The sequence below is a fragment of the Dendrobium catenatum genome, unplaced genomic scaffold, assembly GCF_001605985.2.
Source record: "Dendrobium catenatum unplaced genomic scaffold, ASM160598v2 fragScaff_scaffold_798, whole genome shotgun sequence".
Taxonomy (NCBI): domain Eukaryota; kingdom Viridiplantae; phylum Streptophyta; class Magnoliopsida; order Asparagales; family Orchidaceae; genus Dendrobium; species Dendrobium catenatum.
In genome coordinates this window covers 123,418-135,551 of record NW_021319260.1, presented here as the reverse complement: position 1 = coordinate 135,551, position 12,134 = coordinate 123,418, and the positions used below count along the sequence as shown (strand labels likewise).

The window sequence follows — 12,134 nt, the reverse complement described above, 5'->3', positions numbered from 1 at the left end:
AATATTTGCATTTTATGGATGAACCTTGTCGACTCTGTCTACTTGCTAATAGAGGATCAAGTTTTATAGTTTTTATGTCTTTATTAGTGAATTCTCATTGTTATAGGGCTTGGAGGCCTAATATGAATGTATTAAGGCAAAATACCAGTCGCCGCAACCGTATAATTATTCGATGGTTCGAATCCTATCGACTTCTATTGATCTGTATAGGAGGATCGGGTTCGAACTTGAATTCACTTATTGACTTATGCAACATCTCTAGAAATCACATATGTATTAATAATACGGTTTTCGGGGCCATATAGGTGTTTGGGGGTAATTATAATTATTTATTGTACCTTATCTACTACTATTTACTTTCTTAGGAGGATCAGGTTCAATTATTTGATCCGTGTAGCATTCCTAGATGTCACGTGTGTTCCTACAACATGCTCGTCGGGGCCTATGGGGGTGTTTGGGAGTATTTCCATTTATGGATTAAACCATGTCAACTAGGCCAAGCTGTTGACCGAGGATTGGGTTTCTCGTAGACTTTATGGTTTTATGAATGAATTTTTATTATTATAGACCTTGAATGCCTAATATGAATGTATTCAGATAAATATGTCAATTTCCAACACCGTATATTTGTTTGATGGTTCGAACCCTGTCGACTCCTATTGATCTGCATAGAAGGATCATGTCCGAACTTGAATTCACTTATTAACTCGCACAACATCCCTAGACGCACATGTATCCTTACAACATGCTCGCTGGGGTCTATGCAAGTGTTTCGGGGCATTTTATGATTGTTTATTGAACCCTATCAACTCTTATTTACTTGCTTTGGAGGATTGAGTTCAAATTTATTGACCCGCATAGCATCTATAGATGTCACGTGTGTATCCAGAACACGCTTGCCGGGGCCCATGCAGGTTGCGATTTTATTTATCCCTTTTAGTGTACCTATGTGCAAACAAATTACGGTGCATATGCAAGGGTACTTAAAATATTTGTGAATGCCTTATATCCGCTTGCATAGATGTTACGGATCCGATGGCATCACATAGCAGCTTATGTATTGAATTATTTGATGTATTATACAGTTAGACTGTCGTGCACTACTTATATGATTTATACAGGTAAATTATAGTACACTAACGAATGTCCTGGTTTTGGATATAGGTGAATTGTCACATTATCACATTAATCTCACAAAATATTTCATTATTATGATACAGACACCCTTTCCTCATACATTGGGAGGTCTTTCTCGAACTTTGTAATGCCGCTGCTTTGAAAAGAACTCATTTGAAAATATTTAATGTAGTAAACCTTTGTATAATTGGCCTTCCAAATGAATAGATGTATCTAGCTGCACTTCTTATTTTTAGTGTTCTTGGATGTTTGAACTATTTTCTTTCCAAGTTTAAAATCATGAAGAAATTTTATAACACCAGGAAGTTTAGTTCGAATTTATTCAAACATCTCTTCCATTCTACTGAGAGGTGTCCTTCTCCATACATCAAACCATCTTCATACTCAATGTACTCGCAACATCTCAATCACCCATATTGTAGGCGCTACTTGTATCCATAAGGGTTCATTGTACTTACGATGTACCCACTATTGTTATCCATAAGTAGCTCATGTTTATTTACAAGGACCCGTTGTATTCACCATGACCTCCTGGAAGTGTTTGTAGAAGAGCCACCGTTTATGCATCATATCCACCTTTCACCAATCTTGGGTGGTATGATGTACTTATTTGCAAGGACGGGTCTTCCACTATCGATTAACAGTGTTTTCATCTCAATCTCATAGGGATTGTCGTAGGAGTATATTACATCTGTATCATGTCTGCCTTTGCCATTCACAACTTTTGCGGTGATGGGTTCTCCACTATCAGTCTCTAGTGTTGCTTCTTCGATCAACATGCGTTGTTGCTTGTGTTGGAGAAATATTCCAACAGCACATATAGGACACACATGCATTTTGCAACCATTTGTTGTTCTTATAGGTTATAAGATGCATATGATCTCATAGAGAATGTATATGCTTCAAATATATTGCATTGTGTATGATGAATGTTGAATGAACTCCACTCCTTGCTAATTTCTTCATACATTTTGACCCCATTGCTTGTAGGACTCAATACACTTAACTGCATTTTGATCTTATGTTTGTAACATATAGACATGATTGCTTGCATGTAGATGAGCCATGTCGAGTGTCACAAGTCTTCTATTTTCTCAACTAGAGAAAGAAAAGTGATGTTTGAATAACAAAGGATCTTTTATTTTGATTGTTCAAGTTTCTTGTGATCAGACCCGAGCTCAATTCATTTGTTATTTACATCCAAGTCCAGTTCAACATCATTTGCTCAAGTTTGTTTTGAGTTTGATTTCACATTCAAGATGTGGTTCATTGAGGTTCAAGTTCTCATTTTAATTTCATTTGCAAGTCCAGTGCATATGCACTATGTCATATTCAAGTCCAAGTTCCACTTGAAGTTGTATAGTTCGAGTTCAAGTGCTTGTTCAGAGTCTTCTGAAGTCCTTGCAAGTTCAACTGCATGCTCAAATTAATTTGAATTTGGCTCCAGTTTGATCTTATTTTATTTGGGTTTGACCTTTTATTCATCATTTAGAATTTGTTCAGGTTTTGATTAATCATTTGAGTTATGTTCAAATACAAGTCCTTGTAGTTCATGCTCAAGTCCACCAGTTCATATTCATTTGAGTCCAAATCAGGTCCGAGCGCAGTCATATGCTCACCCAAAATTTTGGCATCATCCCAGCATCTTCCCTGTTTAGGGGAAAACTACATAAAACTGGGCCTCCCTCCATGCTAGAGAAAAGCGTATATGATAGATGTCCTTGGACGAGGACATCGTGACCATAAAATCTTCATCTCCACCACGCCAGAGAAAGGAGTGTATGGGTCTTTGGTACCTATTGCAAGAAAAGTAGTTATTTCCCTACAGGTACAGAGTCGCGTATGGGTACTTAAGAGTTTTCCCTGCCATGCTAAGAAAAGCGTGCACTAGGCCTACCTGCCTCACCGTAAGTGTCGCACCGGGTTCCCTTCCCACCACACTAGAGAAAAGCATGTATTGGTGGTTTGCCGGCTCGACACGAATGCTGAGGACAAGATTTTGGGTTCAAGGGCCGCTCACCTATCTTGTCGTAGGCATCGCACCGGGTTCCCTTCTCACCACGCTAGAGAAAAGTGTATATGGGTAGTTTGCTGGCTTGACATGAACGCCGAGGTAAGAGATGGATTTTCTTTTTTTATCAAATAATTATAATTAATTATTATTATTAATAACTAATTAGAATAAATTTTAATTAAATAAAATTATTATATAATTAATTATATTAATTATAATTAGTACTTAATTAATCATGTGATTAATCATGATTAATTAATATTAATTATAATTAAGCTTAATTAACTATCATTAATTTATAATTGAAATTAATAATAATAATAATAATAATAATAACTTAAAAATGCCTAAAGTGCTGCTCGATAAAATGATTTGGCCGAAGAGGCACGCGACATAGAGAAAGTTAACCTCACGACGTTGCTGCTTCCGATCAAACTAGAAGGGAGCATGGTCGAGCGAGCCTAATAGAACAGCTGTGAAGGATCCGAGGAAACAGCGAGCTCCCGTTGCTTCCTCCAATCAAATTATTGTAACTTCCTATCTGAAAGGAAGGAAGTTGTCGAAGAGCGAAGTCAAACACCAGCGGGGGGCCCGATGAAGTGCACAATTGGGAGAAAGTTTTCTTCGCAGTTGGTGAGCTCCCATTCTTGCTTCTGATTGAAATGTCGTAACTTCCGATCCCATAGGAGGGAAAGTAATCGGGGGAGAAGCTAGAGAAGAGCGCCAATGGTAGGTAGTTACCCTCACATATTCGAAGGAAGGGAAAGTCATCGAGGGAGCGAAGTCGAACATCATGAAGGAGCCGAAGAGGAATGCGAGAGAAAGAGGGAAAGAGTGGGAGCAAGCGAGAGGCCGAAGACATCATTCTTGCTGTCATTTAAAGATGCGAGTGTGAGATCGTGCAAATGACGTGTAAAGAAGCGACTTTGGCGTGCTAGCGACGTGCGAGGTTGTGCGACGCTAGAGTAGGAATGGGATTTTTCTCTTTTTTTTTTATATTACGGATCAACAATGATCCCAAGCAAAATCCAAAGCTCAAGTACCACTATGTTAAGATGGACATTATGGGCTTGAAATAGTACATTATTTGGCATCAAAAAGACACTAAGGTGGTTCGAAGAGAAATAGCCCCTGCACTTCTTTGTTCATCCAGCCTTGTAATACTGTTACTCGATTCATTCAGGAGCTTTGTCTCGTCTAGCAGAAACATGGAAAGAGAGAATCATGTGCTCATGAGGGCTTATTTGATTATCTTGGATTTCTTTCATGGATTGAAGTTAGAAGTCAAGCCTTTATACAAGGAGAGAGCGAGGTGGGTGGCTAAATACTGGAAATTTAATTAAGATTGGGGAAAATCACCATAGGGTTGTGTTAATGGTTTTTTGAGTTTGATTATTATGTTTGGTTGCTCTAGTATTTTGAAATTGATGATATTTTGGATGTTCTAGTCATGGTGGATAATAAGAAGAATATTGTTGATTTATGCATGAATTCTACACTTGAAGAAAAGATACCATAATTGATTGACAAGTTGAACAAGAAGGGGATGCAACTAAATTCTTTCAAATTTGTTCTTGATTTCAATTTTTAGCATATGTTTCCACTGGCATCTCTTTTTAAGGCTTATATAAAGGAAGCCGAGAAGGGTTTACAGAAAGGGGTGCTAGTGGAAAAATATTCTACTCAGCTAAAGCATGAAGCCATCTTAAAACTTTATGTTGCTATTAGAGCAATGATCAATGATTTGGAGGAATACAATTTAGGATATCTATATCCCCCTAAGAGTCTTCTGAATCATATTCAACAGTTGGAAAAATAGAGGTTACAAAATAAACAAGTGATGTTCTTTCCTGAGGATTGGAAGCAGTAGTAAAAGCATCAACAACCTAACAACCATCCTCTACCATTTGATTCTTCAAGAACTATTCTTCATCGCACCCACATTCCTAAATTCAGTATCAAAATCAAAACCATGGTAGGCAAGGATTATGAGATGATTCTTAATTTCAATCAGATCCCTTTTTCTTATGAAGTCGTGTTGAAGGGCCACCCTGTAAGTCCTCCACACGCTCGAGTGAGTCCATCTTTGGTGAGTTTAAATATTCATGGCCGAAATCATCGTCTTTATCTATCTATGATGAGCTAGTTTATGATGACAACATTATTCTTTGGAGTTGTTGTTTTTGATAAACCCCTGTATGATGATGACTAGAGTAAGATGGATGCCTAGTTGGAACTATTCATTGGTATCATTTTGGATAAGGAAACCAATACGCATTCTATCATAGATAGCAGAATTGGTATAACCAATTTTGGTCCTATCAACCACATTAGTTTCTTTGCACATTCTGACACAAAATTCAGGGAGGCACTAGCTATTGGTACCAATGTTAACATGATTAGTCAATTTGATCTCTTGTTTAAGATTGTTGAAAACAATGAAGACTATAATAATTCCTATAAGACCTTTTCAAAGAACCTCAAGCTTAGCATTCATGAGGATTCTCATAATAGAAGCATGTTTCATCGACTTTAGCATATATTGAATTCTCTCTTATATGAGGAGAATGACACCGGGTGGATATATCCATATTGGTTCAACCAATCAAACCCACCTCCTCTATCTCTATTATTTTGTAGATGAATATGTGCCCTTGTAAATAGCCAAGTTGTCTATATAAATACCTAGCATTTGTAATAAAAGAGAGATTGGAGAGATAATAAAGGTGTTTAGGTTCTAATTTATGGGTTCTATATCCTGAGTAGATCAGCTGGTGTTACCCTCCCAAGAAGCTAGTTCTTGGTTATTATTTTAGATGTCAGTTCATGTAGCTCACATCCTGTTTGTCGCCCATTTATCACTCCATCCGACATCATGGGTCCAATTATAACTTGTGGAAAATATTGGATATAATTCTATTTAACAATGATCGGTTATATCTTTTTCTTAATAGCCAAGTTAATCATCTAAGCATAACTTGGTTGGATCATGCTCCTTTTTTAATATATATTAAAACTGTTGAGATCCCTAGGGGGTTCCCTTTTTTATTTCAAAATATATGTCTTTTTCATCCTAATTTCCATAATAGGGTGGAGAACAATTCGAAAACTCCCATGGATTATTAGAATGGCTCTAATAACATTATCTTATTTTCTTTGAAAATCAATTATTTGAAATAAATGCTTCGCTGGTAGAGCAAGACTTAATAACTTTGGCAAAAGTTTTGAAAACAATTAAAGCCATGCATGATGTGATCAAAATGGAGAACCTTTTCATTGATCTTAACAAAACTAATCTTCTTAATGCTAAAAATCTTCTGATTGATCTTCAAAGGAAAGAAGATGATTAGTGGCATCAAAAAGCTAATTCTAAAGACATATTTAAAGGTGATAGAAATTTTAATTGCTTTCATAATCTTGTGAAAAAAAAAAGAAAGACAATTCTTATATAAAAAATAAATTAGAGTATGGAGATTAGTATGATGATCAACTTATTATTTTCACTTTTGATGTCTCTCTCTTTCAAACCATTATTGGATCTACTTGTACCATTGAGGGTGTCTCTAATCCTCATATTATTTCTACTGAGGATAAATTTATCTTATCTAAGATTCCAAATGATAATGAAATTCTCAGCACGATTATGTGTTTAAACAAGGATTTTGATGTGGGCTCGGATGGATTTACCTCTAAGGTTTATCAAAGTTGATGGAATATCATTAAAGGAGACCTTTATAAGGCTATTATAGCCTTTTTTAATGGTTATTCTATTCCAAAATTCTTTGCTAATACTTCTATTGTGCTTATTCCTAAATGCATTAATCCTAAAAATTTGGAAAGATTTTAGACCTATTAGCTTATGTATAACTTCTCACAAAATTATTTCTAAAATTATAGCTTCTAGATTTGGTCTCATCCTTCCTAAAATTATCTATGATAATAAAATTGGTTTTTGTTAAGGGAAGGTGCCTTACTAACAACATTTTATTAGCCCAGGAGCTTATTCACGACCTAAATTAATGTCAAAGTTTGTGGTATAATATTATCATGAAACTGGAAATTTCTAAAGCTTATGATTACATTAACTGCTCTTTTAATTTGAGTGCTTTGAAGCTTTTTCGTTTTAGTGATCAGTGCATTTCTTTTAAAAATATCAATAAAAATGTTTGGCTCTCTATCATTGTGAATAATAAATCGCATAGGTTTTTCGAAGCTGATAAGAGAGTTAGACAGAGAGACCCTTTGCCTCCTGCTCTTTTTATCATTATTGTTGAATATCTCTTTCGTGGCTTAAAATTATTCTTTCTAAATATACTTCTCTTCTCCCAAGATAGTTTTATGATTTCTCACCTTTATTTTGCCAATGATTTTATTATCTTTTGCAATGGTGATTTGAGTAATGCTAAAATGATTAATCGCTTTTTGGTGAAAATTTGTTCTGAAAGCTGTCTTTATTTTAATAATAATTAAAGCTCCTTTATTATTGGTAAAGTTATGACTAGGTATAAAATTAATAGGATTAGGAATATTACTGGATTTAAGATCAAATCTCTTCCTCTTCTTTATTTGGGCATCCCTCTTTATAAAGGTCGTAAGAAAACTTTTGTATTTGATGAAATGTTTTCTAATATACTCCATAAATTTTCTAAATGGGAGTTTAATTTGCTTTCTATGGAAGCTAGATTGGTTTTCATTAAAAGTATTTTATGTTCTATTCCTATATATTTATTTAAGCTTTTAATCCTTCTTTGAAGGTCTATGCTTGATTTGACAAACTTATTATTTTTTTTTTTTTGGCGGCTCTTCAAAGAATATTAAAAAGATCCATTGGGCTTTCTAGGACTCTTATTGTGGCCCTTTAAGTGAAAATGGCTTGGGTTGCAAATTTATAGCTGATATAGTGAAATATTTTTCTTGCAAATTGTAGTGGAAGTTTAGAAGTAATACCTCTTTATAGGCAAAGTATATGAAGTTTAAATATTGTAAGAATATTCATCCTACTCAATATTATTTTAAGAAGGGTCATTCTTCTATTTGGGCTAGATTGTGCAAAATCAAATGGATAGGGAAGCATCACTTCCAATGGAGTATTGGTAATGGCTCATTTTACTTTTTGCAAGATGATTGGATGGGATCTAACTCCTTTGATGCTTTTTTCCAATACACATACTATATCTCAAGGTTTCCCATTTTTTGTTATTTGATAGGTGGAGTAGAAACCTTTTGTTGTAGCATATTCATAATTTTATTGTTGATGTTATTTGTGAGATTCCTATTAATTTATTGTCTTATAATCATCTTATCTTTAAGCAATCTTCTAATGGGGATTTCAATTTTAAAGAAGTGTGGGATAGTTTTAAAGAGATAAAAGGAAGTCAAATATATTTATGAAAAAATTTGAAACCTTCCACTCCTACCGATATTTATTTATTTAATTGGAGGCTTATAAAAGGTTTCATTCATGTCGATATGAGGTTTAAAAGGAAATAGCTTCTAAATGCCAATGTTGTAGTAATGAGGAATTCATTAATCACAATATTTTTATTGATAGCTCGATCGCATCTAGAGTTTGGTCTATTGTAACTAGCATTAATTTCAGAAGTGAAATGTATAATGATCTAGATATGCTCCATATTTGATTTTCTAATAAACCTAACAGTCATATTACGATTATTCCTTTAATCATTTTTTGGCTTTTATGGAATGACAGGAACAATATTAAGCATTAAGGTATTATTATATATGTTGATAGAATCATTCTTATTCTTCAATTGAAAATTCATTAACACTACGGAAAACACGCGATTACCGTCAGATTTTTCCGGCGGAAAATTGTGCGCCGGTAATAACGGCGCAGGCAACGGCGGAATCGTTCGACGAAAATTTTGCGGCAACATTTCCGGCACAAAATGGGGGTTCGAATCCCGCCGAAGGCGGGGGCAGTTCCGCGGTTCACGCGGGCGGGCAAGTCCGTGGTTCACGCGGGCGGGCAGGTCCGCGGTTCACGCGGGGGCAGGTCCGCGGTTCACCACGGGCGGGGGCAGGGGGGGCAGGGGCCTGTGGTCGTTCACAGATTTTTTTTTTTTTGTTGGTTTTCCGGCGTATTAAAATTTTGACGGAAATATTTTTCCAGCGGAAATTGCGCCGGAAAGTCCGCTGGAAATGTTTCCGTCGGATTTGTTTACGTCGGTAGTCCTTTTACGACGCGAACCAAACCGGCGGACGAAATTCCGCCGGAAAGTGCGCCGGAAACTCAGAATTCCGTCGGATTTCACATGTTACCGGCGGATATAATCCGCCGGTAATAGCGGGATTTCCTGTAGTGTAACTCTTTTATGTGAATCTCTTAAAGCCTAAGCATCTTATGGACAATGATTATTGGTCTGCTTTCTTTAAAATTATAGTTGGCTTCAATAAAATCATTCATTACCCTTGCATCTTCCATTGGGGTAAGCATGAGGTTAATCAAATAAAAATTAATATTTTTGGCTTGGTGGATAATATGTTGCTGGGATGATGGTATTTTTCTGAATAATAAAGGTTCTTTCATTCTAGCTTTTACTTCTCGTATTCCCATGGACAATGTTATTATGGGTGAGATGCAAGCTTTACACCATGCTCTTCTTCTTTGTGTTCAAAATCATTAGTGGAATATATGGACGAATCAGATTCTAAATAGCTCGCCTCTTTCATTATGAAGAAATCTTGTAATAATGCTTCTCTATTCTATTTATTCAAGAAAATTATCCAATTGTTGGAGTTGTCATTTAAGATTTCTCTTATATGAAGGGAAGGCAACTTGATTGTTGATTTGTTGGCCAAAAAAAAGCACTTCTATATCTAATTCTATTCAATACTCTAACTTGAACAAACTTCGTTAGATTAAGGGCATGATGAGATTGGACATTAATGGCTTTCTTTTACATCAGGGAAAGTTGATGTTGATGTGGGTCTTGTTGGTTGTTTCTTGTTTGTCTTGGTATGTTGTTCTCGTTTGGGGTTTTTTTCTCGTCTCTGGGGTGTTTGTTTTGCTGGCCTTAGTGGCTTATTTTTCTTGGTGGTAGTGCCTTGATTTTCTTTGTTTTTGGGATTTTATTTCTAGTTTGTTGGTGCTCTTCCTCTTTTTCTTAATGTATCTAGTAAGCTATGTTTGACTCCATAGATTTTTATTTTTATTTTTTATTGTTGCTCTATGAGCATGCATTGAGTTTTAGATCTCTCTTAATGTCCTTGTAATTTCTTTTTATATTAACGTTGTGGGTTTTATTAAAAAAAATGATGTTGTAGTTTATCTCCATAAAAAAGGATTCACTTAAACTTAATTATAAAATAACAATATACTTTACATCTCTCATTAACTCTATTTAGCAATGAAGTTACTCTTATTATGCATTAATTAATCAGAATGTTGCACTGTAAACTAATGTTCCTTTAATTCAAACGAAATTAAGACTAACTGAAGCCAACATATTTAATAAAAGATCTGAGTTTTAAGTAATTAAGGAGCCTTACAAAATTACCCATAGCTCTACAGTACAGCACAAAGGTTCTCCTAAAAGGTAAGCTTTCCTTCGCAATTAAAACAACAAGAAATAAATTTACCATAATGCACATTCCTAATTTACATCCATGACCTCCAATACAATTATTTATTCGAAATTCAGACACCATCAAGTTCTTCACTTCCCAGGAACAAAGTTAGTCGCATAGGCCCATGCGTTGTTGTTGATCGGGTCAGCAATATGATCGGCGAGGTTCTCCAACGGGCCTTTGCCGGTAACGATGGCCTGCACGAAGAACCCGAACATGGAGAACATGGCCAGCCTTCCATTCTTAAGCTCCTTCACCTTGAGCTCCGCGAATGCCTCCGGGTCATCGGCCAAGCCCAACGGGTCGAAGCTGCGGCCCGGGTAGAGCGGGTCGGAGATTTCGCCAAGTGGTCCGCCGGCGATGCGGTAGCCCTCGACGGCGCCCATTAGAATCACTTGGACGGCCCAAATGGCGAGGATGCTTTGGGCGTGGATCAAGCTCGGGTTGCCCAAATAGTCCAACCCGCCGTCGCTGAAGATTTGTGCACCAGCCTTGAACCAAACCGCCTCGCCGAACTTGACGCCGTTGCGTGCCAGGAATTCTGGGAATACGCAGCCCAATGCGCCGAGCATGGCCCAACGTGAGTGGATTACTTCCAGCTCACGGTTTTTGGCGAAGGTCTCGGGGTCGGCCGAAAGTCCGGCGGTGTCCCAGCCGTAGTCGCCGGGAAACTCGCCTGTGAGGTAGGAGGGTGGCTCGCCGGAGAATGGGCCGAGGTATTTGACGCGGTCTGGACCGTACCACGGGTTGCCAGATGAGGGGCGGGGCCTGCCCGTGGTCCTGCCGGTCCGCATGGTGACTCGGCCCACGAAGAGGGTGGCGGAGGAGGATGGGGAGAGCTTGATGGCTTTGCCGGCGAGGGAGGGGGAAGAGAGGGCCATCGTGGAGGCAGCCATTGGAGTCGAGTGTGAGGGAGTCGTTAATGCTTCGGTTGTTGCTGATGAGTGGTGAGCGTTAGTAGCTGCAGATGGTTTAAATAAGTGAAAAGGAAAAGAGATTGAGATTGGATTGAGGAGGGTTTATCTGATGCGTATCTTTTACTTGATTCTTATTGGGTGCTGGGTTGAGTGGATGTTGATTCTGTTGTCCAGGTGGCAAGATAAAGGCCTATCGTTTCGTGAGTCTTAGTAGCTGCAGATAAGAGATTGAGATTGAGGAGGGTTTATCTAATGCGTATCTTTTACTTGATTTTTATTGGCTACTGGGTTGAGTGATGTTGATTTGGTCATCCAGGTGGCAAGATATAGGCTTATCGTTTCATGATTCTTATGGATTTCCTTATCTATCAACATCTTGGGCTCGAGATCAGATTGATGGATAGGAAAATTCAGCTCATTGTGCTTTCAGAAATCCGAGATCGAATGAATTATATATTGATTACACAACTCCCCTT

At 37.2% G+C, this 12,134-nt stretch overlaps 1 protein-coding gene across 1 annotated transcript; it reads right to left on the bottom strand.

Annotated features, from left to right (window-relative positions):
• Positions 1–10,619: 10,619 nt before the first annotated feature.
• Positions 10,620–11,698, bottom strand: LOC110114429 (chlorophyll a-b binding protein of LHCII type 1). Its single transcript, XM_020847307.2, has one exon. The coding sequence runs from the start codon at positions 11,635–11,637 to the stop codon at positions 10,831–10,833; it is 807 nt and encodes a 268-aa protein (XP_020702966.1). The 5' UTR covers positions 11,638–11,698; the 3' UTR covers positions 10,620–10,830.
• Positions 11,699–12,134: the final 436 nt, after the last annotated feature.

What these genes read in the sequence shown, in the direction of transcription:
- LOC110114429 (XM_020847307.2), bottom strand. Translation starts at nt 11,637, where the DNA reads ATGGCTGCCTCCACGATGGCCCTCTCTTCCCCCTCCCTCGCCGGCAAA.